This window comes from Leucopleurus acutus, assembly GCF_964270905.1.
Source record: "Leucopleurus acutus genome assembly, chromosome: 17".
NCBI classification, from domain to species: Eukaryota; Metazoa; Chordata; class Mammalia; order Artiodactyla; family Delphinidae; genus Leucopleurus; species Leucopleurus acutus.
The window spans coordinates 80,043,926-80,071,126 of NC_139159.1; the positions used below are offsets into that span (position 1 = coordinate 80,043,926).

General features: G+C 48.6%; 1 protein-coding gene across 1 annotated transcript in view; it reads right to left on the bottom strand.

Annotated features, from left to right (window-relative positions):
- Nucleotides 1–27,201, bottom strand: part of COL22A1 (collagen type XXII alpha 1 chain) — a gene marked incomplete at its 5' end in the record, with an annotated part of 247,097 nt that overhangs the window by 174,951 nt on the left and 44,945 nt on the right. Inside the window, 4 exons of the mRNA XM_082858984.1 lie at nucleotides 237–353; nucleotides 1,542–1,622; nucleotides 8,338–8,613; nucleotides 26,974–27,097. Coding sequence (XP_082715110.1) covers nucleotides 237–353; nucleotides 1,542–1,622; nucleotides 8,338–8,613; nucleotides 26,974–27,097 — 598 coding nt within the window. The remainder of the gene's footprint in view (nucleotides 1–236; nucleotides 354–1,541; nucleotides 1,623–8,337; nucleotides 8,614–26,973; nucleotides 27,098–27,201) is intronic.

Consider the following 27,201-nt stretch of genomic DNA (forward strand, 5'->3'; position numbering starts at 1 on the left):
ACGGCTGGGTCTGAGCAGCTCCCCTCCCGATGTGCACAGAAATCAAGAAGGGAGAAGCCCAAGGAGCAAGGACAGGCCCCTGACCGGAGAGTCGCCTGGAGCCTGGGGCCACCCTGCCCTGGCAGCCCACGTGCATGATGGGAAATTCCCACCTCCACTGCTGGTTCTGCTGCCACCCTGCCCCACTCAGCTCTGGGGCCCCGGGCTGGCGGCTGAGGGTGGACTGTGGATGGTACCTTTTCTCCAGCTGGGCAGGAGCAGTTGATAGTCTTCAAAATGCCGATCTGTTCACTGCCGGAGGTGGGAGGCGGCTGGGGCGGGGGTGAGGGCTCCGTCAGCACGGTCACCTGGCACTGGAAGGGAAGCACAGCGGTCAGAACCTGGCTTCCTGCCCGGCACCACTCCCTGGAGCTTCCCTGCACAGGCAAAGGGGAGCCAGGAACCCCGAGGACACCGGAGCCTGAGCAGGGAGGGCAAGCAGCATCTGACCGCAGGGCCTGGTGCCCTGAGGCCCTGGAGTCAGGCTGGCGTGGGCCAAGGGGCCCAGCCACTTCGCTGGCCTCTCAGCAGCCTGTGGGAACCCCTTAACCCCTCTGAGCCTCGGAGCTAACCTCTGCAGAACGGGGACAAGGGCGTTTCCATCACAATGCAGTGAGGAGGAGTTAGTAGGACACGGAGAAAGCATCCAGTTCAGAGTCCTGAACGCAGGAACCCAGCAGGTGTGCCCGTAATGACTTATTTCCTTACCCTCGCCAGCCCCCTCCCTCCCTCCTTTTCTTCCCTTCCTCTCCCCCACTCCTTCTTTCCCTTTATTCTCTCCTGCTCTTACCCGTCTCCCTCCCTTTCCTTTCTCTCCTCTCTCTCTACAGTCAGGCTCAGCTGACTCCAGCCCCAGCCCTGGTAACGACCACCCCGGGTGCCTGTGCCCCCCACTCGTCCTGACACAGGACACGCTGACCGAGTGCTCACTGCGTCCGGGCCCGCGCCTGCCGAGTGCATGGATTTCAGCTTTCAACTCTGGGAGGCAGGACTATGGAAGCACCCTCGGAACTGGTATTTGGTAAATGGAGAGGGAGGGACCTGGACCGAGGCAGAGGTGGGGAGGCCCTGGGAGAGGCAGAACTGCGCCAGGGGCCCAGGAGCCTCTGCCCGCTGTTCCTGAACCCGTGTTGCCTCCTCCTGTCTTGCTGAGCAGCGCAGAGCATGGCGGCCTCCCACTCTGAGCGCTGGCAGCAGGGATGCCGTTCCCCCCTGCCAGCCTCTGCCCCGTGCTCCCCAGAGCTGGGTCTCATCACTCAGCTGCAGCCCCGGGGGCTGTAGACCGAGGCTGGGGCAGACCTGCATGACCCACTCCCCCAACCCACGCCCGCCAGACCAGGTAACGGAACCCTAGCAATGACCACCGGGCTCCCTCCCAGGGCGCACTGTGGTGGCGGATGTCCCCTGATCCCATCCCAGGGCCCAGGACACCCCCTCCCTCGGGAAGCCAAGGACCCATTCCGCCCCCCCCCCCAACCCCTCCATGCAGAGTCTCTGCTCACCGGACCCGAGGGGATGTCACAGCACGTCTCCAGTTCCGAGTGTCGGGAGTCACAGTAAATCACGATCCGCTGTAGGTCAAACTGGGAGGGAAAACGAGGACAGAGAGTGAGTTTTGGGGGCTTTGGAACCCAGATCCTCCCTGCTTTCAGGCAGGCCCTGCTCAGGGATCAGGCCCGCTTCCTCTTCAGGGTCCTGTATGGTCTGACCCTGAGCTGAACTTCAGAGGGAGCCTAAGTGTCATCTACAGACAGCCCATCCCTCTAACCACACGAACCCCAAGTGCAAGGTGAGTCGGCACAGACTGGGGGCAGCGTTTTCTCCTGCTCTGAATGTGCTACAGCTCAGGCCCCTCACACGCCTCCTCCCGTCCACAATCCGTGGCCACTGCGTTCACTAAAGCCCCTGCCATGGTGCTGCCACCAACAGTCTCCAAAGGTTCAGAGTATCCCTGTTTTCAACTCTCTCATCTCCATGTGGTGGCTTAAGTGAACTTTTTTGTATTAAAAATTTGCTTCTATCAAATAAAAGCAAAAATAAACAAATGGGACCTAATTAAACTTACATGCTTTTGCACAGCAAATGAAACCACGGATTTTCACATCCATGCCTCTGCACGTGGTCTCCCTTCCAGGAAAACCCCTGAAAACTAGCAACCACACTGAGGCATCCCCTCAGGAGTTGTTGTAAAAATACACCCACAGATCTTCTGATGCTCCTCCAAGAGGTGGAGCCTCATTCACCTCCCCACCCCCGAGTGCAGGAGGGACCTGGTCACTGGCTTCCAAGGAACACAACATGGCAGAAGTGACGGCGTGTCACTTCGAGATCAGTTATGGAAAGACTGGCTTCTTTGTGCGTGCGCGCATGGTCTCTCTCTCTCTCTCTCTCTCACGTCACACAGCCTGGGGTCACCAGCTGGCACGCAGGGAGCTGCCCCACGGAGAAGCCCACGTAGGGAGGAACCAGGGCCGCTGTCAGCAATCCAACAGCAAGGAACTGAGGCCCTCAGTCCAACAGCCCACGGGAGGCTGCCAGCAATCACCTGCGTGAGCTTGGAGGTGGTCTTTCAGCCCTGTTCTAACTTCAAGATCACAGCAATAGCCAATAGCTTGACAGCGACGTTATGAGAAACCCTGAGCAAGACCCACCCAGCTCAGCCCCTCCCAGATTCCTGAACCACAGAAACTATGAGACAATAAGTGTTTGTTGTTTTCATCCCTCTTTCTTGGGCGGGGGATGGGGGGATATTTGTTATGCAGCAACTGATAACGGATACACATCCTCTACTGTCAAGAAGAGTTCACGGGGTCTCTTCTCCACCACTTGGCTCCTTGTACATACAGCTAATACTGAACATAGCAGCCTGCATGGTAATTGTACATTTGTGTGTCCATCTTCCCCCAAGGCTCCCCATCCTGACCCACAGCCCTCAAACACACTGAGCTCTCTTTCCCTACCTGCTTTTCCCTCCTGCCCCTCACAAGGCTGGCTCCTCTCACCTTTCACCTCTGTAACCACCCATCAGAGCCCAGGCCCTCCCTGTCACTTGTCATCCTGTACGTCCTTATAAAAGCAATGACCACGATGCCTCCTTCGTGTGCATTTCTCAGTTTACTTTTTAAACTGTGTTTCTCTGATTAGAACAGCAGTTCTGTGAGGCAGGCCTCTCCTATCCCTTGTGTTTCTCTGTACCCCCAGCCCCAGAGTACTTCCTGACATAGCAGATGTCCTGAGGCATAGAATGAATGGTTGAGTGGATACATGCATGCACCATGCACGGACAGACATTTATCGAATGGAAATTGAGCTAAATCAACGGATACTTATTTTATTAACACCAGTGCTGAATGCTCCCAGCCTTGCACCTCCCCTGTGCCCTTCTGCGGCCTGTGCTGCATTCGAAGGCCCTGAGTGAGCAGGCCAGGCAGCTCGACCTCACCCTCCTGGCTTTGGGACAGGCCCCGGCAGGTGTAAGCCCTCACTCCACAGACTGGACTCAGCAGAAACAGTAACAATTCCAGTTGCCTGTCTGTTGTATTTCCTGTAGAGACACCAGCCCACAGACAGGAGAAAATGACAAAACACAGAATCATGCTTTGGAACAAGGCCTATTTTAAAGAGAGGGTCCTGCTTTCTGCATTAGCAAGCGTACATGCTCAGCGGCTGGGTCTGTCTGGCAAGGCCACAGGGACAGAGGTGGAGAAGGAAGGCAAGGTCAGGGTCAGGGAGGTGCACAGGTGGCCTGGGGCCCGCACACGTGCACTCAGGGTGGGTAGCAGGGCCTGGGAGCCAGGAGGGGTCTCTTCCAACTGCCTGGAATCCCGCCATTCCCTGTCCCACCTTCCTCCCTCTCCCCTCCCTCCACCATGTCAGGGAGCCCACCTCCTGATGCCCCTCTGCCCCCACCCCCTGGGATCTCTGCTCCCGTTTGCACCCTCAGCAATTCCAGGCTGAACTGCTGCAGGGTCCTCTCTCCAGCCCCAGTTTCCCTCCGTGCCCACCATGTGCAGCTTGGTGACCCTTTCCTGACTACAGTGTGAAAGCCAATCAGGGTGCAGAGAGCTGAGGATCTGAGATCAGCCGGGCCCGGGTCTGAGCCTCAGCTCTGCTCTTCTCTCAGAGCAGCTGGTCAAGGCACCCAATCCCCTGAGCCTCGGTTTCCTCTTCTGTCAGATGGAGATGCTGACATGACTCCTAGGGCACTGTGAAGACCAGGTGAGGCCAGACACAGGTGTCCATGGCAGGTGGAGCTGCAGGGTGCTGTGGTCTCTCCCCACCGTGTTCAAGCCTGAGCTACGTGGTCACAAGTGCCCCAGCCTACGCTTCTGGAAGGTTTACGAAGGGGTGCGGGGTTCATTGATCCTCCCTCCATGTAGTTCATCAGGATTCATTTTTAATCTAGAAACCCAGCACAAAACAGGAAGTGGGCGCAGTATTCCTCTGACAAACATCAGGTTCTGGGATTCCCTGGCACTGGGTACAACGTGGTCACTCACCTAATGGCAATGGGCCAGAGGAGGAGAGAGTGGGACCCAGCCCAGACCCCAGACTCCACACTGTGGGTTAAAAGGGCCCAGTTAAGGGCCCAATGTGACCATCGAATCTGAGAGTCAGCACGGGACAGGACTTGGAGGCCCAGACTCACAGTAAAGGCAGAACTTCCAAGCAGACGGTGAGGCCTGCACCCCCGCCTCCTAATTCTGCCACTTTTTTTTCCTAACATCTTTATTGGAGTATAATTGCTTTACAATGGTATGTTAGTTTCTGCTTTATAACAAAGTGAATCAGTTATACATATACATATGTTCCCATATCTCTTCCCTCTTGCGTCTCCCTCCCTCCCACCCTCCCTATCCCACCCCTCTAGGTGGTCACAAGGCACCGAGCTGATCTCCCAGAGTGACTCAATCTCTGTGCTGAACGTCCTTACAGAATGGGGACAACGGTGAGTGAGGTCACAGCCTGCAACGTGGAGGACCTAGTCAGCCCGTGAGAACTTCTGGGAACACGGTGGGTGGCACAGAGCAAGGTGCTGGCCGGCGCCTGCGGCTCTGACACCCACCGGCGGCCCCTGCTCAGACTCTGGGTGGACTCTGCGCCTGCCCCCCCGCCACTACCGGGGCGGAAGGAGGGCAAACGCGGGCCCAGCCCCCTTCTTCCCAGTCGAGCCTGAAAGCTCTTGTCTCTGGAGGACTCTTCTTTACCCAAAACTGAATCGAGGCTTTGGGGCCGGTGCAGAGCAGCGAAGCCGGCAGTCCACCAGCTCCAGGGCACTGAGCGCTGGAAGAGGCGCTGCTCTGGGTCTGTGCTGCTCGAAGCGAGTGAGTGAGGGCTGGTCCCGAGCGCGAGAACCAGCCACGCGATGAACCCAGAGAGCTGGAGGGCATCAGAAATTAACCCCTGTGGCTCCTGATGGGGGTTACGGCTTCTCAGCAACCAACCCCATCCCCTGGGATTTGGAGCTGGGCAGGCCTGGGACACGGGAGCGGGAAACGGAGGGAAGGCTGGCAGGGCCTCCGGGGAGTCACGGGGCAGGGGTCCCAGCATGGCAGGTCCCAGACCAGCTGGACCCCCAGAGCCCAGGAGCACCCCTTCCCAGCCCCGGGCCCCAAGGGTTTGAGTCTCCTCTCCCTGCAGCTCGGAGACGGGCTCCCCGTCCATCAGCCTAGATGCTCACTGACTTGCCTGGCCGCTTCTGTTGCACATCCCTCAGCAGAGAGTCACCCAGGAGCCAGGATCCCCAGGCCAGCCCCCAGCCCTGCCCCCTTTCCCAGCCCAGGCCCTGGCCTCTCACCTCCTTCCCTAACAGGGCTCACCCGCCTTCTCCTTCCATCCACCCTACTCTGCAGCCCCAGGAAACGGCCTCCAGTACAGCCCTGAGCTCTCCCCACCCTCCTCAACCCTTGCTGCCCCTTCACCTACAGGTGGATCCCAGGGCCTGTGCACTAGCGAGGCCTGGCCCTGCCTCCTGCCCCACCCCTCCCCCACCGTGCTTCAGCTCCTGCCACCTCACATCCTGCACACAGACAAATCCAATTCATCCTTCCAGGCTCATCCCAGAAGTCACTTGCCTCCAGGAAGCCACCCCTGCCCACCCCCTCCTGTCTTCCCCCATCCGCCTACCCTGTTCATTGAGGTCGGATGCCTTTCCTCTGGGCCCCGTAATATCTGATGCTTACTGTTATCAAAAAAGTAATTCAAAGAGACTGAAAAGATCTCAGTGTGATCCTTTCCTTTTATAAGAGGCCATAAGTAGCTTCAAGTCAGAGTCTTAAAGTCTTTTTCTATTCAGTAAACACAATGTTGAGAGACAAGACGGAAAGAGCAGTCGCCACCCACTGGGGCGCTCCTATCCCCCCGGGACATGCAGACAGCACCTGCTTGATCACGTGAACCCCACAGCACAACACGAGGCACTAGCACGAGTCCCACTGACGCTGCCCACATGGACGGGAAGGGCCAGGCGGCAGGCTGGGGGCAGCTGGTACGCATTTACCACTTTCCATCCCTGGCATATACATTTGACAGAACTCATCAAAATATGTACTTAAGATCTGTGCACTTTACTATATATGATTAGGCCTCAATAAAGAATAAAATAAAATATGTGTTTATTGAGTGAATTAATTTAGCCTCACTGAACCAAAGCTTATTTAAAAATAGGAACAGGGCTTCCCTGGTGACGCAGTGGTTGAGAGTCCACCTGCCGATGCAGGGGACACGGGTTCGTGCCCCGGTCCGGGAAGATCCCACATGCCGCGGAGCGGCTGGGCCCGTGAGCCATGGCCGCTGAGCCTGCGCGTCCGGAGCCTGTGCTCCGCAACGGGAGAGGCCACAACAGTGAGAGGCCCGCGTACCGCAAAAAAAAAAAAGAAACACATAGAAGTATTTCTGAGCTCAGTGGTAATCAGGGAAATGCAGATAGAACCACAATAAAATACCATCGTATGCCCGTCCGATGGGCAAAACAACAACAAAAACGTTAAAAAAAAAATCTATCAATGTGTTGGTGAGGATCTAAGAAAATGGGTCTTTCATACGTTGCTGGTGGACACATAAATGCTCTGTCTCTTTGTTGAGAAGTTAAAATATGCCGGAAAGTCAAAAATTGTTTACCCTACAATCTGATCATTGAATGCCCCAGAGAAACTCTCCCAACTGGTACACATCTCCAGCCTCAACGGCACGTGTTACCCTGTTTTCTTCATGAGGAACGTACATCTGGAGACGTGCCAGCACGTTCAAGACCAAGACTTGCTGGTTATGATGGTGAAACAGCAAAACAATCTAAATACTCACTAGCAGGAGAACAAATAAGCGAAATGTACGATAAAGTGAAGGATTATGCAGCAGCTGGAAGAAGCAACCGCTTAGACACATAATTTTGAGAGAAAAAAGCAAGACGTGACTACACACGCTGTGCGTTATCTACATCAATTTCAAAATCTCTAGCACACGTCCAGCAACCCTGTATTTGGTAACAGAAATACATACACGTGTAAAAAAAGAAAAGAAGTGGTTTTGGAGAGAGCTATCCCAGATCATGACTTGGTCACTTCTCGAGAAGCAGGGGACACTCCCGGTCAGAAGGATCAAGCTGACTTCCGCTCGAAGACAGCACGTAAGTGTACACGTGTTACGTGTGTGCATGTTCACGGTGTGTGTGTCTGCGTGTACAGATGTGGGGATGCATTCGTAGAGGAAAGAAAGATACAGTAAAGGAAAGCGAAAAAAAAGAAAGAAGAATTAAGGAGGGAAAAGAAAGAATAAAGAAGGAAAGAACACTGATGTAATGGTGATGGAAAGAGAGCTATTACCAGCCACTGAGGCTTCCCCACTTAATATCCCTGGTTGGTGAAATGAGGATGATTTTTACTTCTTTTCCATATACTTTCCTATATGTTCCAATTTTTTTACAATCAGAGAAGAAGGGAAAAGAGTCTAAATTTACAGGGAACTGTGTAACTCTATTTCTCTGCCCATCGATCTGTCTACATACACATGTAGATATATGTCCCGTGTCCCCAGTGCAGAGCACAGTGCTTGGCACAGAGTAGGTGCTCAGCATATATATGGTAAATGATCACGTGGCTAAATAATTAAATGAACGAGTGAGTGAATGAGTGATGGTGATACGGCAGTTTTCTGAGTCAGGGTCCTCCCTCTTAAGACAGTGCAAGGTGATGACCTGACACATGATACACACAGGCGCAGGGACATCAGGAGCACGTGGCGCCTGAGGCTTCTCCCCGGTGACCCCAGGACCTTGGCTGCAGAAGGCCCGCCAGTACTCACGTCGATGGGCACGCTGTCATAGAGGCGCTTGCCGATCACGGTCTTCCCCTGGATGTCGATGTTCTCCCTCTCCTCGATGGGCAGTGTCTGCACCAGCGCACAGTCTATGTACAAGGAGACGTTCTGGGCCTGGATGCTCAGAGCCACCTTGTGCCAGTCCCGGTTGAAAAGGTCATGGACCCGGGGACCTCGGAAGACCACCCTGACGGCATCCTTCATGGCACCCACAGCGTTGTACTCCATGGCCTTGTTCTCGCCGTCCAGCCGGATGGACACCTGGGGAGGAGAGGACCAGAGGCCCCTTGAGCTGCATGGGACCAAGGGAGGAGAGGGCAGCTGGGGAGGGGAGATCGCAGAGTCAGACCCGACGAACCTGAGTCAGACCCTAGCCGTGACCCTCACCAGCTGGTCAGCCTTGGGCAAAGCACTTCCCATCCCTAAGCCCTGGTGTCCTCCTCACGACAATGGTGTTACTGACACCTACCTTACAGGCTCATCTAAACCCTGTATTAAATGGAAGATCTGAGTTCGCACGTTAATCCAGGGGTCAAAATCTCAAGTACCCGAGGGCTCTGCAGGTAAGAGCACCTTTGTACAACTACAAGGGGACTGGTGAGGAGGGGCTTCATCTGTGAGACCGACCAGAAACACTGACTGGTTTCAGCTTCTTTTAAAGCCGCAGACAGCAGAACAGAATCCATCTGTGTCTAGATACCAGGTGCCAGTCTGAAACCCCATCCACTAACCCAACCTCTCTCTCACCTGGCAGCTAAAATCGAAGCCCTGGTAGAATAAAGCAACTCGGTGGCAGGGACCTCGGCTGTCTCGTTCACTGGATTACCCTCCAGCCCTCTGCAAAATGCCTTGAAAACTCTGGAAGGAAGTTTTACTTTCCTCTGTGGTTTTTTTTTTTGCTTTTTTTTTTTTTTTTTTTTTTTTTTTGCGGTACGCAGGCCTCTCACTGTTGTGGCCTCTCCCGTTGCGGAGCACAGGCTCCGGATGCGCAGGCTCAGCGGCCATGGCTCACGGGCCCAGCCGCTCCGCGGCATGTGGGATCCTCCCACACCGGGGCACGAACCCGTGTCCCCTGCATCGGCAGGCGGACTCTCAACCACTGCGCCACCAGGGAAGCCCCTCTCCTCTGTGTTTTAAGAATGAATGAGGGGTTTCCCTGGTGGCGCAGTGGTTAAGAATACGCCTGCCAATGCAGGGGACACGGGTTTGAGCCCTGGTCCGGGAAGATCCCACAAGCTGTGGAGCAACTAAACCCGTGTGCCGCAACTACTGAGCCTGCGCTCTAGAGCCTGTGAGCCACAACTGCTGAGCCCTTGTGTCATAACTACTGAAGCCCACTCGCCTAGAGCCCGTGCTCCGCAACAAGAGAAGCCACCGCGATGAGAAGCCCGCGCACCGCAACGAAGAGTGGCCCCGCTCGCCGCAACTAGAGAGAGCCCGCGCGCGGCAACGAAGACCCAACGCGGCCATAAATAAATTACTTTAATGAATGAATGAAGTAACGAATGAACGTATGCTCATCCATGTGCTTAGTCTTTCATCCCTTGCACGATACTCACTGAACCTCCTCTGTGACAGGCAAGCAACCTGCTAGGTGTCAGCAATGCAGGAGTGGGCAAGATCAATACTGCCTCAGCGCACGGACGTGGGGGACGTAACGTGACACAGAAAATAGGTATTCACTGAGCAAATGGACGGGTGGGTATGTTCTTGTCCAGTCTCCATGGGGTTAGCCTCCATCAGCCCTGATATCCACGCTCCACCTCTCTCTACCTGGATCTGGACTCCCAGACTCTGACCTTTAACTTCCTGACCTGGGCTCCGATGCCCTTTGGCTTCTAGTTAGTCTGGCCCATGGGAGCGGAAATCAAAGAGCGGGAAGAGAGAGGGGTCTGGTATTGACTCTCCTGCCCTCCCAGCTTCCCTGCGGTTCCAGACGGCCATGTTCCTCCACGTGCCAGGGCCCTTTGGAAGCCCTCCCTCCTCCACGACTCCAGAACACGACGTCTCCGCGAACCACCAACCTCTCCCTGCCCAGGCCATCCAGGCCCCGGGCAGGAACTTCCTGCTGTTGCTAATCCCAGGACACCACAATATCTTTTTGGTTTCCTTAACCCTGACCCTTAACCTCATCAGCTCCCTCACCCCGAGACACTTGACTAAAACGCTCTTCAAAACTCCAGGCTGTCTACCGCTTGCCCACACCCAAATTGGCAAGTCACTTTTAAGCTGTGTGACCTCAGGCAGGTTTTTAACCTCTGTGTGTTGTTTCCTCATTTGTAAAATGGCACTGATGATAGTGCCTACTTGATAGAGCTGTTATGAGAATTAAATGAATTTATAAATATGTAAAATACATAGTACTTATACATCAGGCACTGTTCTAAATACTATCTATAATAAATGAAGCAAGTTCAAAGACATCACCGCAGTGAAGCCTTCTCTGACACACACGTGTAACTGGATTCTAACCTGGTCATTTGCTCTCACATCCTCAGGCATGTGGATTTATTTGTTTTTTCAGAGCATTTCGGGTCAGTATATGAAAGCATTTCGGGTCATTTATTTCATCCGCCCGTTTCCTGCCTGCCCTGCCCCATCCTTTTAAGCAGGCCCCCGTCTCTACTGCTCATCTCTTTAACCCCAGTGGCTAGGACAACACACGCCATATAGTAGGACTCAACAGAAAGGGAATGAATGAATGAGAGCCCCGAGGTTAAAGGAAGGAGCCCACTGCCCTGCAGGGAACCAGCCACAGTGTTTATGACACCACCCAGGTGTTCTGGTTTCTCTGTCTCGGGTCCCCCACATGGCTTCAGCACAGCCAAGGGGAACCTAAAATTTATTTTTAACTGCATTGTCTGCTGGTATGTTACGGTTAGGGTGAAAAACAAAACTATGAACCCCTGACTAATAACCTGAAACTTCTCGTAAGCATAATCTAATAATCATGATTAAGCCTGGTCTCTTTCTTGAAATCAGTTTCACCTGTTTGAGCCCTGTACCCCTGAGCCACCTGGGGAGCTTCACGAGGACATGGGTTTTTCTCCAATGTTTCTATTTCTCCCAGCACCACACAGAGCAGAGGAAGGCCCGGCAGGCCCGAGTCCAAGCTGGGGGGGCCTCAGGAGGGCACTCCATGCCTCAGATCCATCAGCAAACCCTGTTGGTTCTATTTTCAAACTACATATGCAGAATCCCATCATTTCTCCCCAGGTCCCTATGACTACTTGGTCTGAGTCAGTATCACCCTTTGCCGAGAGGACCACAGCGGTCTCCCAGGCTCCCTGTCCCAGGCCTGCCCACCTCGCAGAGCCTACTCTCCAGTCCCTGCACTGGCTTCCAGCCTGTTCTGAGTCTCACCTCTACCCCTCCACCCTGTTCCAGAACTAGCCTCCTCCTGGCCCTTTATCAGATCTGGAATGAGTGCCCCTCAGTCTCTCCAAAGGACAAACGGGGAAAATGTCAACGGTCAAGGGTGGTTGTAAATTCTCCGTGGGGTCATGGTGTAAAAATCTAGATCCTGTTATTACCGGGCTACGGGACAAAGAGCACGTGACAGCGTGGCTCACACCGGTCGGCTCACAGGTCATCTTCTACGTGGCCTCTGTCCACTTCTCCTGTGTCCGGTCAGGACTTCCCCGAGGCGTGGGGTGGCCACCACGTCATTTTCAGTGAAGGGCACGTCCCAAAGTGAAGGGCACGTCCCAAAGCGAAGGGCACGTCCCAAAGCGAAGGGCACGTCCCAAAGCTTGTTCAGTGGAATGGAACAGCCAGGCGCCTCTCTGAAAAGGCAGGTTCTGTCTCTGCATGGCTCTGCAGGATTCCAGCCCAGGGCTCATTCTGGCAGAAGGAGGGGAGGAGGCCGACACGGCCCTGCAAACGCCATGGAGGAAGAAGACCCAGACTGAGGGGTGGTGCGGGCTCGCCCCATAGGACTGCCATGGCAGGTGCCCAGGCCCACAGCACAGGACCCCGGGAGACTGGAGACGTGCGCGTCTGCAATGGAGGTGGGTGAGGGTCACGACGAGCTGCCTGCTCTCTGGAGAAGAGTCTCACCTCCTGCAGTCGGCCTCCCACACTCAGGAAATCAGGCCACTGGGCGGTCAAGGCTGACCATGGTTCTGCATCTCAGTTTGACCAGGGACGCTGCAGGAGTGTCATTCAACAGGACTAATGGATGGGGACCAGAGCCTGCGGGGCACAGCGGTCAAAAGACAGACTTGGAGCTCGACTGTCTGGGTTCAAATCCCACCTCTCCCCCTCACGACCTACGAAGACATGGGCAGACGCCTAAAGCTTGCTGTGGGTCAGGCTCCTCTCGGTAAGATGGTAACAGCAGAACCTACCCATAGGGCTGTTAGGAGGACTGAGTTAAGATTTGTGAAGCACTCGGGACAGTCCTTGGCTCCTACTGACTGCGTGTGAGTGTGGATAAGAGGTGCCCTCGGGGGCAGGGTCCGGCTTCAACCACGGGAAGTGAGCTCACTGCCACGGAGGAAGTCGCCTCTGGGGGAGGAGCCCGTGAGTGTGGCTGCCGCAGTGCAATGGCTTGAGCTTTTATTTTATTTCAACCCCAAGTGAGAATAAAGTCAGTGTCCCCCAGCTAAAGATGAGTAATGTCGCTACACAGTTCATTCTTCAAGAGAGGACCAGGGTAAATGACAGGTACAGTGGGTCCACGAACTCCGAGGACAAGCGGATCGGGATCTGCATCTCAGATCAGTGTATGGTGTTGGTGGCCTGGGCCTGAGACAGGTCCTCCCTCACTCGGCTGCGTGCTGTTGACAGGTGGGCCTACCTTCACAGGGACTGAGAGCCAGCACGCACCAGACACGGGCAAAGACGAGCTGCAGAGCTCCGTTCAAGGTAAAAGCAGAGACTACCATAAAAACTTGCATCACACATCAGGCAGCATTCTAGACGCTTTAGAGACATCATTCCACATGGTGCTTCCACTAACCGTTCCTGGGAGGTTTTCTGTTTTCCATTTTCCAGCTAAGAACATCAAGACTCAGAAAGCAAACGTGGAGATTGATTCAAGATGGCAGAGTAGAAGGACGTGCGCTCACTCCCTCTTGCGAAAGCACCGGAATCACAACTAGCTGTTGAACAATCATTGACAGGAAGACACTGGAACTCACCAAAAATGATACCCCACATCCAAAGACAAAGGAGAAGTTGCAGTGAGACGGTAGGAGGGGCGCAGTCACAATCAAATCAAATCCCATAACCGCTGGGTGGGTGACTCAGACTGGAGAACACTTATACCACAGGAGTCCACCCACTGGAGTGAACGTTCTGAGCCCCACGTCAGGCTTCCCAACCTGGGGGTCCGGCAACAGGAGAAGGAACTCCTAGAGAATCAGACTTTGAAGGCTAGCGAGATTTGACTGCAGGACTTCGACAGGACTGGGGGAAACAGAGACTCCACTCTTGGAGGGCACACACAAAGTAGTGTGTGCATAGGGACCCAGGGGAAGGAGCAGTGACTCCAGAGGAGACTGAACCAGACCTACCTGCTGGTGTTGGAGGGTCTCCTGCAGAGGCAGGGGGTGGCTGTGGCTCACCATGAGGACAAGGATACTGGCAGCACAAGTTCTGGGAGGTACTCCTTGGCGTGAACCCTCCCAGAGTCCGCCATCAGCCCCACCAAAGAGCCTGTAGCCTCCAGTGTTGGGCCGCCTCAGGCCAAACAACCAACATGGAGGAAACTCAGCCCCACCCATCAGCAGACAAGCAGATTAAAGTTTTACTGAGCTCTGCCCACCAGAGAAACACCCAGCTCTACCCATGACCAGTCCCTTGCATCAGGAAACTTGCACAAGCATCGCCTCATCCACCAGAGGGCAGACAGCAGAGGCAAGAAGAATTACAGTCCTGCAGCCTGCGGCACAAAAACCATATTCACAGAAAGACAGACAAGATGAAAAGGCAGAGAGCTATGTACCAGATGAAGGAACAAGATAAAACCCCAGAAAAACAACTAAATGAAGTGGAGATAGGCAACCTTCCAGAAGAATAATTCAGAATAATGATAGCAAAAATGATCCAGGACCTCGGAAAAAGAAAGGAGGCAAAGATCAAGAAGATGCAAGAGATGTTTAACAAAGACCTAAAAGAATTAAAGAACAAACAAACAGAGATGAACAATACAATAATTGAAATGAAAAATACACTAGAAGGAATCAATAGCAGAATACCTGAGGCAGAAGAACGGATAAGTGACCTGGAAGACAGAATGGTGCAATTCACTACTGCAGAACAGAATAAAGAAAAAAGAATGAGAAGAAATGAAGACAACCTAAGAGACCTCGGGGACAACATTAAACACACCAACATTCACACTGTAGGGGTCCCAGAAGGAGAAGAGAGAGAGAAAGGACCTGAGAAAATATAAGAAGAGATTATAGTCAAAAACTTCCGTAACATGGGAAAGGAAATAGCCCACCAAGTCCAGGAGGTGCAGAGAGTCCCAGGCAGGATAAAACCCAAGGAGAAACACGCCGAGACACATAGTAATCAAACTGACAAAAATTAAAGACAAACAAAAATTAAAAGCAACAAGGGAATAACATACACAACGTTAACGGCTGATTTCTCAGCAGAAACTCTACAAGCCAGAAGGGAGTGGCATAATATATTTAAAGTGATGAAAGGGAAGAACCTACAACAAAGATTACTCTACCCAGCAAAGACCTCATTCAGATTCAACGTAGAAATCAAAAGCTTTACAGACAAGCAAAAGCAGAGAATTCAGCACCACCAAACCAGCTCTACAACAAATGCTAAAGGAACTTCCCTAAGTGGGAAACACAAGAGAATAAAAGGACCTACAAAAACAAACCCCAAACAATTAAGAAAATGGTAATAGGAACATAAATATCGACAATCACCTCAAATGTGAATGGATTAAATGCTCCAACCAAAAGACACAGGTTTGCTGAATGGATACAAGAACAAGACCCATATATATGCTGTCTACAAGAGACCCACTTCAGACCTAGGGACACATACAAACTGAAAGTGAGGGGATGGAAAAAGGTATTCCATGCAAATGGAAATCAAAAGAAAGCTGGAGTAGTAATCCTCATATCAGATAAAATAGACTTTAAAATAAAGAATGTTACAAGAGACAAGGAAGGACACTACACATAATGATCAAGGGATCAATCCAAGAAGAAGAGGTAACAATTATAAACATATATGAACCCAACACAGGAGCACCTCAATACACAAGGCAAATGCTAACAGCTATAAAAGAGGAAATCGACAGTAACACAATAATAGTGGGGGACTTTAACACCTCACTTACACCAATGGACAGATCATCCAGACAGAAAATTAATAAGGAAACACAAGCTTTCAATGACACAACAGACCAGATAGATTTAATTGATATCTATAGGACATTCCATCCGAAAACAGCAGATTACACTTTCTTCTCAAGTGCACACAGAATATTCTCCAGGATACTTCACATCTTGGGTCACAAAGCCTCAGTTAATTTAAGAAAACTGAAATCATATCAAGCATCTTTTCCAACCACAACACTATGAGATTAGAAATCAATTACAGGGAAAAAAATGTAAAAAACACAAACACATGGAAGCTAAACAATACGTTACTAAATAACCAGGAGATCACTGAAGAAATCATAGAGGAAAAAAAAATACCTAGAGGCAAATGACAATGAAAACACGATGATCCAAAACCTATGGGATGCAGCAAAAGCAGTTCTAAGAGGGACGTTTATAGCAATAAAATCCTACCTCAAGAAACAAGAAAAATCTCAAATAAACAATCTAACCTTACAGCTAAAGGAACCAGAGAAAGAAGAACAAACAAAACCCAAAGTTAGCAGAAGGAAAGAAATCATAAAGATGAGAGCAGAAATAAATGAAATAGAAACAAAGAAAACAATAGCAAAGATCAATAAAACTAAAAGCTGGTTGTTTGAGAAGATAAATAAAACTGATAAACCCTTAGCCAGACTCATCAAGAAAAAGAGGGAGAGGACTCAAATCAATAAAATTAGAAATGAAAAAGGAGAAGTTACAATGGACACTGCAGAAATACAAAGCATCATAACAGACTACTAAAAGCAACTCTATGCCAATAAAATGGACAACCTGGAAGAAATGGACAAATTCTTAGAAAGGTGTAACCTTCCAAGACTGAATCTGGAAGAAGTAGAAAATATGAACAGACCAATCACAAGTAATGAAATTGAAACTGTGATTAAAAATCTTCCAGCAAATAAAAGTCCAGGACCAGATGGCTTCACAGGTGAATTCTATCAAACATTTAGAGAAGAGCTAACACCCATCCGTCTCAAACTCTTCCAAAAAACTGAAGAGGAAGGAATAGTCCCAAACTCATAAAAAAGAAAATTACAGACTAATATCACTGATGAATACAGATGCAAAAATCCTCAACAAAATATTAGCAAAGGATCCAACTACACATTAAATACTAGGATCCAACAACACATTAAAAGGATCATACACCATGATCAAGTGGGATTTATGCCAGGGATGCAAGGATTCTTCAATATACGCAAATAAGTCAATGTGATACACCATATTAACAAACTGAAGATTAAAAACCATATGATCATCTCAATAGATACAGAAAAAGCTTTTGACAAAATTCAACACCAATTTATGATAAAAACTCCCAGAAAGTGGGCATAGAGGGAACCTACCTCAACATAATAAAGGCCATATATGACAGACCCACAGCCAACATCCTTCTCAATGGTGAAAAACTGAAAGCATTTCCTCTAAGATCAGGAACAAGACAAAGATGTCCACTCTCACCACTACCATTCAACATAGTTTTGGAAGTCCTAGCCACGACAATCAGAGAAGAAAAGAAATAAAAGGAATCCAAATTGTAAGAGAAGTAAAACTGTCACTGTTTGCAGATGACATACTATACATAGATAATCCTAAAGATGTCACCAGAAAACTGCTAGAGCTAATCAATGAATTTGGTAAAGTTGCAGGATACAAAATTAATGCACAGAAATCTCTTGCATTCCTATACACTAACAACGAAAGATCAGAAAGAGAAATTAAGAAAACAATCCCATTCACCACTGCAACAAGAAGAATAAAATACCTAGGAATAAACCTACCTAAGGAGGTCAGAGACCTGTACTCAGAAAACTATAAGACACTGATGAAAGAAATCAAAGATGACACAAAACAGATGGAGACATATACCACGTTCTTGGATTGAAAGAATCAATATTGTGAAAATGACTGTAATACCCAAAGCAATCCACAGATTCAATGCAATCCCTATCAAATCACCAATGGCAGTTTTTACAGAACTAGAACAAAAAGTCTTAAAATTTGTATGGAGACACAAAAGACCCCAAATAGCCAAAGCAATCTTTTTTTTTTTTTTTTAACAGATGATACATTATTTTTATTGAGTAAATTAATTTTTTTTAACATCTTTATTGGAGTATAATTGCTTTACAATGGTATGTTAGTTTCAGCTTCACAACAAAATGAATCAGTTATATATATACATATATTCCCATATCTCTTCCCGCTTGCGTCTCCCTCCCTCCCACCCTCCCCATCCCACCCCTCCAGGCGGTCACAAAGCACCGAGCTGATCTCCCTGTGCTATGCGGCTGCTTCCCACTAGCTATCTACCTTACGTTTGGTAGTGTATATATGTCCATGCCTCTTTATCGCTTTGTCACCGTTTACCCTTCCCCCTCCCCATAGCCTCAAGTCCATTCTCTAGTAAGTCTGTGTCTTTATTCCTGTTTCACCCCTAGGTTTTTCATGACATTTTTTTTAAATTCCATATATATGTGTTAGCATACGGTATTTGTCTCTCTCTTTCTGACTTACTTCACTCTGTATGACAGACTCTAGGTCTATCCACCTCATTACAAATAGCTCAATTTCGTCTCTTTTTATGGCTGAGTAATATTCCATTGTATATATGTGCCACATCTTCTTTATCCATTCATCCGATGATGGACATTTAGGTTGTTTCCATCTCTGGGCTATTGTAAATAGAGCTGCAATGAACATTTTGGTACATGACTCTTTTTGAATTATGGTTTTCTCAGGGTATATGCCCAGTAGTGGGATTGCTGGGTCATATGGTAGTTCTATTTGTAGCTTTTTAAGGAACCTCCATACTGTTCTCCACAGTGGCTGTATCAATTTACATTCCCACCAACAGTGTAAGAGGGTTCCCTTTTCTCCACACCCTCTCCAGCATTTATTGTTTCTAGATTTTTTGATGATGGCCATTCTGACTGGTGTGAGATGATATCTCATTGTAGTTTTGATTTGCATTTCTCTCATGATTAGTGATGTTGAGCATTCTTTCATGTGTTTGTTGGCACTCTGTATATCTTCTTTGGAGAAATGTCTATTTAGGTCTTCTGCCCATCTTTGGATTGGGTTGTTTGTTTTTTTGTCATTAAGCTGCATGAGCTGCTTATAAATTCTGGAGATCAATCCCCTGTCAGTTGCTTCATTTGCAAATATTTTCTCCCATTCTGAGGGTTGTCTTTTGGTCTTCTTTATGGTTTCCTCTGCTGCGCAAAAGCTTTTAAGTTTCATTAGGTCCCATTTGTTTACTCTTGTTTTTATTTCCATTTCTCTAGGAGGTGGGTCAAAAAGGACCTTGCTGTGATTTATGTCATAGAGTGTTCTGCCTATGTTTTCCTCTAAGAGTTTGATAGTTTCTGGCCTTACATTTAGGTCTTTAATCCATTTTGAGCTTATTTTTGTGTACGGTGTTAGGGAGTGATCTAATTTCATACTTTTACATGTAGCTGTCCAGTTTTCCCAGCACCACTTATTGAATAGGCTGTCCTTTCTCCACTGTACATTTCTGCCTCCTTTGTCAAAGATAAGGTGACCATATGTGCGTGGGTTTATCTCTGGGCTTTCTATCCTGTTCCATTGATCTATCTTTCTGTTTTTGTGCCAGTACCATACCGTCTTGATAACTGTAGCTTTGTAGTATAGTCTGAAGTCTGGGAGCCTGATTCCTCCAGTTCCTTCTTTCGTTCTCAAGATTGCTTTGGCTATTCGGGGTCTTTTGTGTTTCCATACAAATTGCAAAATTTTTTGTTCTAGTTCTGTGAAAAATGCCAGTGGTAGTTTGATAGGGATTGCATTGAATCTATAGATTGCTTTGGGTAGGAGAGTCATTTTCACAATGTTGATTCTTCCAATCCAAGAACATGGTATATCTCTCCATCTATTTGTATCATCTTTAATTTCTTTCATCAGTGTCTTATAATTTTCTGCATACAGATCTTTTGTCTCCTTAGGTAGGTTTATTCCTAGATATTTTATTCTTTTTGTTGCAATGGTAAATGGGAGTGTTTTCTTGATTTCACTTTCAGATTTTTCATCATTAGTATATAGGAATGCCAGAGATTTCTGTGCATTAATTTTGTATCCTGCCACTTTACCAAATTCATTGATTAGCTCTAGTAGTTTTCTGGTAGCATCTTTAGGGTTCTCTATGTATAGGATCATGTCATCTGCAAACAGTGACAGCTTTACTTCTTCTTTTCCGATTTGGATTCCTTTTATTTCCTTTTCTTCTCTGATTGCTGTGGCTAAAACTTCCAAAACTATGTTGAATAAGAGTGGTGAGAGTGGGCAACCTTGTCTTGTTCCTGATCTTAGTGGAAATGCTTTCAGTTTTTCACCATTGAGGATGATGTTTGCTGTGGGCTTGTCATATATGGCCTTTATTATGTTGAGGAAAGTTCCCTCTATGCCTACTTTCTGCAGGGTTTTTATCATAAATGGGTGTTGAATTTTGTCAAAAGCTTTCTCTGCATCTATTGAGATGATCATATGGTTTTTCTCCTTCAGTTTGTTAATATGGTTTATCACATTGATAGATTTGCGTATATTGAAGAATCCTTGCATTCCTGGAATAAACCCCACTTGATCATGGTGTATGATCTTTTTAATGTGCTGTTGGATTCTGTTTGCTAGTATTTTGTTGAGGATTTTTGCATCTATGTTCATCAGTGATATTGGCCTGTAGTTTTCTTTCTTTGTGACATCCTTGTCTGGTTTTGGTATCAAGGTGATGGTGGCCTCGTAGAAGGAGTTTGGGAGTGTTCCTCCCTCTGCTATATTTTGGAAGAGTTTGAGAAGGATAGGTGTTAGCTCTTCTCTAAATGTTTGATAGAATTCGCCTGTGAAGCCATCTGGTCCTGGGCTTTTCTTTGTTGGAAGATTTTTAATCACAGTTTCAATTTCAGTGCTTGTGATTGGTCTGTTCATATTTTCTATTTCTTCCTGATTCAGTCTTGGCAGGTTGTGCCTCTCTAAGAATTTGTCCATTTCTTCCAGATTGTCCATTTTATTGGCATAGAGTTGCTTGTAGTAATCTCTCATGATCTCTTTTATTTCTGCAGTGTCAGTTGTTACCTCTCCTTTTTCATTTCTAATTCTATTGATTTGGATCTTCTCCCTTTTTTTCTTGATGAGTCTGGTTAGTGGTTTATCTATTTTGTTTATCTTCTCAAAGAACCAGCTTTTAGTTTTATTGATCTTTGCTATTGTTTCCTTCATTTCTTTTTCATTTATTTCTGATCTGATTTTTATGATTTCTTTCCTTCTGCTAGCTTTGGGGTTTTTTTGTTCTTCTTTCTCTAATTGCTTGAGGTGCAAGGTTAGGTTGTTTATTCGAGATGCTTCCTGCTTCTTAAGGTGGGCTTGTATTGCTATAAACTTCCCCCTTAGAACTGCTTTTGCTGCATCCCACAGGTTTTGGGTCGTTGTGTCTCCATTGTCATTTGTTTCTAGGTATTTTTTGATTTCCTCTTTGATTTCTTCAGTGATATCTTCATTATTAAGTAGTGTATTGTTTAGCCTCCATGTGTTTGTATTTTTTACAGATCTTTTCCTGTAATTGATATCTAGTCTCATGGCGTTGTGGTCAGAAAAGATACTTGATACAATTTCAATTTTCTTAAATTTACCAAGGCTTGATTTGTGACCCAAGATATGATCTATCCTGGAGAATGTTCCATGAGCACTTGAGAAAAATGTGTATTCTGTTGTTTTTGGATGGAATGTCCTATAAATATCAATTAACTCCATCTCGTTTAATGTATCATTTAAAGCTTGTGTTTCCTTATTTATTTTCATTTTGGATGATCTGTCCATTGGTGAAAGTGGGGTGTTAAAGTCCCCTACTATGAATGTGTTACTGTCAATTTCCCCTTTTATGGTTGTCAGTATTTGCCTTATGTATTGAGGTGCACCTATGTTGGGTGCATAAATATTTACAATTGTTATATCTTCCTCTTGGATTGATCCCTTGATCATTATGTAGTGTCCTTCTTTGTCTCTTCTAATAGTCTTTGTTTTAAAGTCTATTTTGTCTGATATGAGAATTGCTACTCCAGCTTTCTTTTGGTTTCCACTTGCATGAAATACCTTTTTCCATCCCCTTACTTTCAGTCTGTATGTGTCTCTAGGTCTGAAGTGGGTCTCTTGTAGACAGCAAATATATGGGTCTTGTTTTTGTATCCATTCAGCCAATCTGTGTCTTTTGGTGGGAGCATTTAGTCCATTTACATTTAAGGTAATTATCGATATGTGTGTTCCTATTCCCATTTTCTTCATTGTTTTGGGTTTGTTATTGTAGGTCCTTTCCTTCTTTTGTGTTTCTTGCCTAGAGAAGTTCCTTTAGCAGTTGTTGTAGAGCTGGTTTGGTGGTGCTGAACTCTCTCAGCTTTTGCTTGTCTGTAAAGGTTTTAATTTCTCCATCAAATCTGAATGAGATCCTTGCTGGGTAGAGTAATCTTGGTTGCAGGTTTTTCTCCTTCAACACTTTCAATATGTCCTGCCACTCCCTTCTGGCTTGCAGAGTTTCTGCTGAAAGATCAGCTGTTAACCTTATGGGGATTCCCTTGTGTGTTATTTGTTGTTTTTCCCTTGCTGCTTTTAATATGTTTTCTTTGTATTTAATTTTTGACAGTTTGATTAATATGTGTCTTGGCGTATTTCTCCTTGGATTTATCCTGTATGGGACTCTCTGTGCTTCCTGGACTTGATTAACTATTTCCTTTCCCATATTAGGGAAGTTTTCAACTATAATCTCTTCAAATATTTTCTCAGTCCCTTTCTTTTTCTCTTCTTCTTCTGGAACCCCTATAATTCGAATGTTGGTGCGTTTAATGTTGTCCCAGAGGTCTCTGAGACTGTCCTCAGTTCTTTTCATTCTTTTTTCTTTATTCTGCTCTGCAGTAGTTATTTCCACTATTTTATCTTCCAGGTCACTTATTCGTTCTTCTGCCTCAGTTATTCTGCTATTGATCCCATCTAGAGTACTTTTAATTTCATTTATTGTGTTGTTCATCGTTGCTTGTTTCATCTTTAGTTCTTCTAGGTCCTTGTTAACTGATTCTTGCAATTTGTCCATTCTATTGTCCATTCTATCTCCAAGATTTCGGATCAACCTTACTATCATTATTCTGAATTCTTTTTCAGGTAGACTGCCTATTTCCTCTTCATTTGTTAGGTCTGGTGGGTTTTTATCTTGCTCCTTCATCTGCTGTGTGTTTTCTGTCTTTTCATTTTGCTTATCTTACTGTGTTTGGGGTCTCCTTTTTTTTTTTTTGCAGGCTGAAGGTTCGTAGTTCCTGTTGTTTTTTGAGTCTGTCCCCAGTGGCTAAGGTTGGTTCAGTGGGTTGTGTAGGCTTCCTGGTGGAGGGTACTAGTGCCTGTGTTCTGGTGGATGAGGCTGGATCTTGTCTTTCTGGTGGGCAGGTCCACGTCTGGTGGTGTGTTTTGGGGTGTCTGTAGACTTATTATGATTTTGGGCAGCCTCTCTGCTAATGGGTGGGGTTGTGTTCCTGTCTTGCTAGTTGTTTGGCATAGGATGTCCAGCACTGTAGCTTGCTGGTCGTTGAGTGAAGCTGGGTGCTGGCGTTGAGATGGAGATCTCTCGGAGATTTTTGCTGTTTGATATGTGCAGCTGGGAGGCCTCTTGTGGACCAGTGTCCTGAAGTTGGCTCTCCCACCTCAGAGGCACAGCACTGAGTCCTGGCTGCAGCACCAAGAGCCTTTCATCCACAGGGCTCCTTAATTTGGGATGATTCGTTGTCTATTCAGGTATTCCACAGATGCAGGGTATATCAAGTTGATCGTGGAGCTTTAATCCGCTGCTTCTGAGGCTGCTGGAAGAGATTTCCCTTTCTCTTCTTTGTTCTCACAGCTCCCAGGGGCTCAGCTTTGGATTTGGCCCCGCCTGTGCGTGTAGGTCGCCGGAGGGCGTCTGTTCTTTGCTCAGACAGGACGGGGTTAAAGGAGCCGCTGATTCGGAGGCTCTGGCTCACCCAGGCCGGGGGGTAGGGAGGGTCACAGAGTGCAGGGCGGGCCTGCAGCGGCAGAGGCCGGCGTGACGCTGCAGCCTGAGGCGCGCCGTGCGCTCTCCCGGGGGAGCCGTCCCCGGATCCCGGGACCCCAGCAGCGGCGGGCCGCACAGGCTCCCCGGAAGGGCGTGTGGCTAGTGACCTGCGCTCGCACACAGGCCCCCCGGCGGCGGCAGCAGCGGCCCCAGCGGCCCATGTCCGTCTCTGGGCTCCGCACTCCCAGCCGCGGCTCGCGCCCGTCTCCGGAGCCCCCCCAAGCAGCGCTCCCAATCCCCCCTCCCCGTGCACCAGGAAACAAAGAGGGACGTAAAAGTCTCTTGCCTCTTCGGCAGGTCCAGACCCCTCCCCAGACTCCCTCCCGGCCAGCCGCGGCGCACCAACGCCCTGCAGGCTGTGTTCACGCCGCCAACCTCAGTCCCCTCCCGGCGCTCCGACAAAAGCCGGAGCCCCAGCTCCCAGTCCCGCCCGCCCCGGCGGGCGAGCAGACAAGCCTCTCAGCTGGTGAGTGCCGGTCGGCCCGATCCTCTGCGCTGGAATCTCTCCGCTTTGCCCTCCGCACCCCTGTTGCTGTGCTCTCCTCCGCGGCTCCCAAGCTCCCCCACTCCGCCTCCCGAAGTCTCCACCCGCGAAGGGGCTCCTAGTGTGTGGACACTTTTCCTCCTTCACAGCTCTCTCCCGCTGGTGCAGGACCCGTCCCTATTCTTTTGTCTCTGTTTAGTTTTTTCTTTTGCCCTAACCAGGTACGTGGGGGGTTCCTTGCCTTTTGGGAGGTCTGAGGTCTTCTGCCAGCGTTCAGTAGGTGCTCCGTAGGAGTTGTTCCACGCGTAGATGTATTTCTGGTGTATCTCTAGGCCTGGCATCCCAAAGATCCTGAAGAGTCTAATGTGTTTCTTCGGCTCTTCAGTCACCCTGATGGAGGGTATCCTCCAGGATATGCCGTGGAGCCCCTGCCAGGACGGGTGGGGGCTGGGAGCTGAGGCTCGGGCTCCAGTCGGATCCCAGGGAGAGGACTGGTGGCGTGAACACAGCCTGAAGGGGCCAGCGCGCAACAGCCAGCCGGGAGGGTGTCCAGGAAAAGGTCTGGAGCTGCCGAAGAGGCAAGAGACCTTTTTCTTGCCTCTTTGTTTCCTGGCGCGTGAAGAGAAGGGACTAAGAGCGCTGCCTAAAGGAGCCCCAGAGACGGGCGCGAGCGGCGGCCAAAAGCGCAGACCCCAGAGACGGGCAGGAGACGCCAAGGCCGCCGCTGCCCCCACCAAGAAGCCCGCGCGCGAGCACAAGGCACCATCCACACTTCCCCTTCCGGGAGGCTGTGCGGCCCCGCCAAAGCAATCTTGAGGGAAAAAAACAGAGCTGGAGGAATCAGACTCCCTGACTTCAGACTATAGTACAAAGCTACAGTAATTAAGTAATTACAGTAATTAAGACAATATGGTACTGGCACAAAAACAGAAATATAGATCAGTGGAACAGGATAGAAAGCCCAGAGATAAACCCATGCACCTATGGTCAACAAATCTATGACAAAAGAGGCAAAGATATACAATGGAGAAAAGACAGTCTCTTCAATAAGTGGTGCTGGAAAACTGGACAGCTACATGTAAAAGAATGAAATTAGAACATTCCCTAACACCATACACAAAAATAAACTCAAAATGGATTAAAGACCTAAATGTAAGACTGGACACTATAAAACGCTTAGAGGAAAACATAGGCAGAACACTCTTTGACATAAATCACAGCAAGATCTTTTTTGACCCACCTCCTAGAGTAATGGAAATAAAAACAAAAATAAACAAATGGGACCTAATGAAACTTAAAAGCTTTTGCACAGCAAAGGAAACTATAAACAAGACGAAAATACAACCCTCAGAATGGGAGAAAATATTTGCAAACCAATCAACGGACAAAGGATTAATCTCCAAAATATATAAACAGCTCATGCAGCTCAATATTAAAAAAACAAACAACCCAATTAAAAAATGGGCAGAAGGCCTAATTAGACATTTCTCCAAAGAAGATATACAGACAGCCAAGAGGCACATGAAAAGCTGCCCAACATCACTAATTATTAGAGAAATGCAAATCAAAACTACAATGAGGTATCACCTCACACCAGTCAGAATGGGCATCATCAGAAAAGCTACAAACAACAAATGCTGGAGAGGGTGTGGAGAAAAGGGAACCCTCTTGCACTGTTGGTGGGAATGTAAATTGATACAGCCGCTACGGAGAACAGTATGGAGATTACTTAAAAAACTAAAACTAGAACTACCATATGACCCAGCAATCCCACTACTGGGCGTATACCCAGAGAAAATCATAATTCAAAAAGACACATGCACCCCAATGTTCACTGCAGTACTATTTACAATACCCAGGTCATGGAAGCAACCTAAATGCCCATCAACAGACGAATGGATAAAGAAGATGTGGTACATATATACAATGGAATATTACTCAGCCATAAAAATGAACGAGATTGGGTCATTTGTAGAGACGTGGATGGACCTAGAGACTGTCATACAGAGTGAAGTAAGTCAGAAAGAGAGAAACAAATATCATGTATTAACGCATATATGTGGAATCTAGAAAAAGGTACAGATGAACCTGTTTGCAGGGCAGAAATAAGAGACACAGATGTAGAGAACAAAGGTATGGACACAAAGGGGGGAAAGCAGGGGGGCAGGGGGTGGTGGTAGGGTGAATTGGGTGAATGGGATTGACATGTATACCTAATATGTAAAAAATAGATAACTAATAAGAACCTGCTGTATAAAAAGTAAATAAATAAAATTTAAAAAAAAAAAGAAGAAAGTGAACGTGTGTCAGAGGCCACACCAAGAAAGGACTAGACACGAGGTCTGAACCCAGGTCGTGCTGACTCTAAGCCAGTTTCCTGCACTACATAATGAACGTGCTGCTAAGAGAGCATGTGCCGTAGGACAGCAGCACGGGCTGCCACCTCCCTGGCTGGGCTGAGGGCCCCTGAGACAGGAACTGGGCGTTCTGCCCCACCAGGTGACGGGCACTTGACCGTCAAGGAAGAAGGGCAGCCCTCTGGCGGTCTGCCAGCCCCTGCAGCTGCCCTGCGCCTCTGTGGACACCAGACCCTCCATCTCCCAGGCCCAGGACAGAGACCCCAGGAGAAAACATGGTGGCTGATGCCAAGCCCACGAGAAGGAGAAGGAAATCTGCACCGAGACAAGGCACGCTGCTCACACCTGCGGGATGCCGTACTGGTCGATGACCTGCCAGATATACCAGTCTTCTTTCCGAGACATCTTCCGGAGCCGGAAGGTGGTGACAAAGGCGTACTCATCAGGCAAGCCTTGCGGGAACACATGCCTGGAGGGAGACAGAGACAGATGGCGCCGGGCTGAGAGAAGAGGCTGCAAAGGAGGCCCACGCACCCCGGGGTCACGAAGTCCTGCCACTCCGACCTCCTAGGG